Source organism: Pterocles gutturalis, unplaced genomic scaffold (genome assembly GCF_000699245.1).
Source record: "Pterocles gutturalis isolate BGI_N339 unplaced genomic scaffold, ASM69924v1 scaffold40379, whole genome shotgun sequence".
NCBI lineage: Eukaryota > Metazoa > Chordata > Aves > Pterocliformes > Pteroclidae > Pterocles > Pterocles gutturalis.
Window position 1 is genome coordinate 1 of NW_010134626.1, and position 257 is coordinate 257.

Here is a 257-nt window from a genome sequence, read left to right on the forward strand (position 1 = left end):
CAGCACCCCCCTGCACCCCCACCATGGGACCATCAAGGCCACCATGGAGCTGGGGTGACGGGTTGGTGCTGCAGGCGTGGCCCTGGGCTGGAGCAGCATGGTGCCCAGGGCAACCCTGTCTCCCCCAGGACTGCTCCTCCTCACATCCTTCCTCCTGCACGTGGAAGAGGGCTGTGCCAGCCCAACGCGGCTGGTCTGCGACAACAGACTCATCCAGAAGTACATCGGGGAGGCCAAGGACATGGAGAAGAGAGGGG

General features: G+C 65.0%; 1 protein-coding gene across 1 annotated transcript in view; it reads left to right on the forward strand.

The window, feature by feature from the left end:
- Window positions 1–128: 128 nt before the first annotated feature.
- LOC104467762 (thrombopoietin-like) overlaps window positions 129–257 on the forward strand; it is a gene marked incomplete at its 5' end in the record, with an annotated part of 913 nt that continues 784 nt past the window's right edge. Inside the window, one exon of the mRNA XM_010081654.1 lies at window positions 129–253. Coding sequence (XP_010079956.1) covers window positions 129–253 — 125 coding nt within the window. The remainder of the gene's footprint in view (window positions 254–257) is intronic.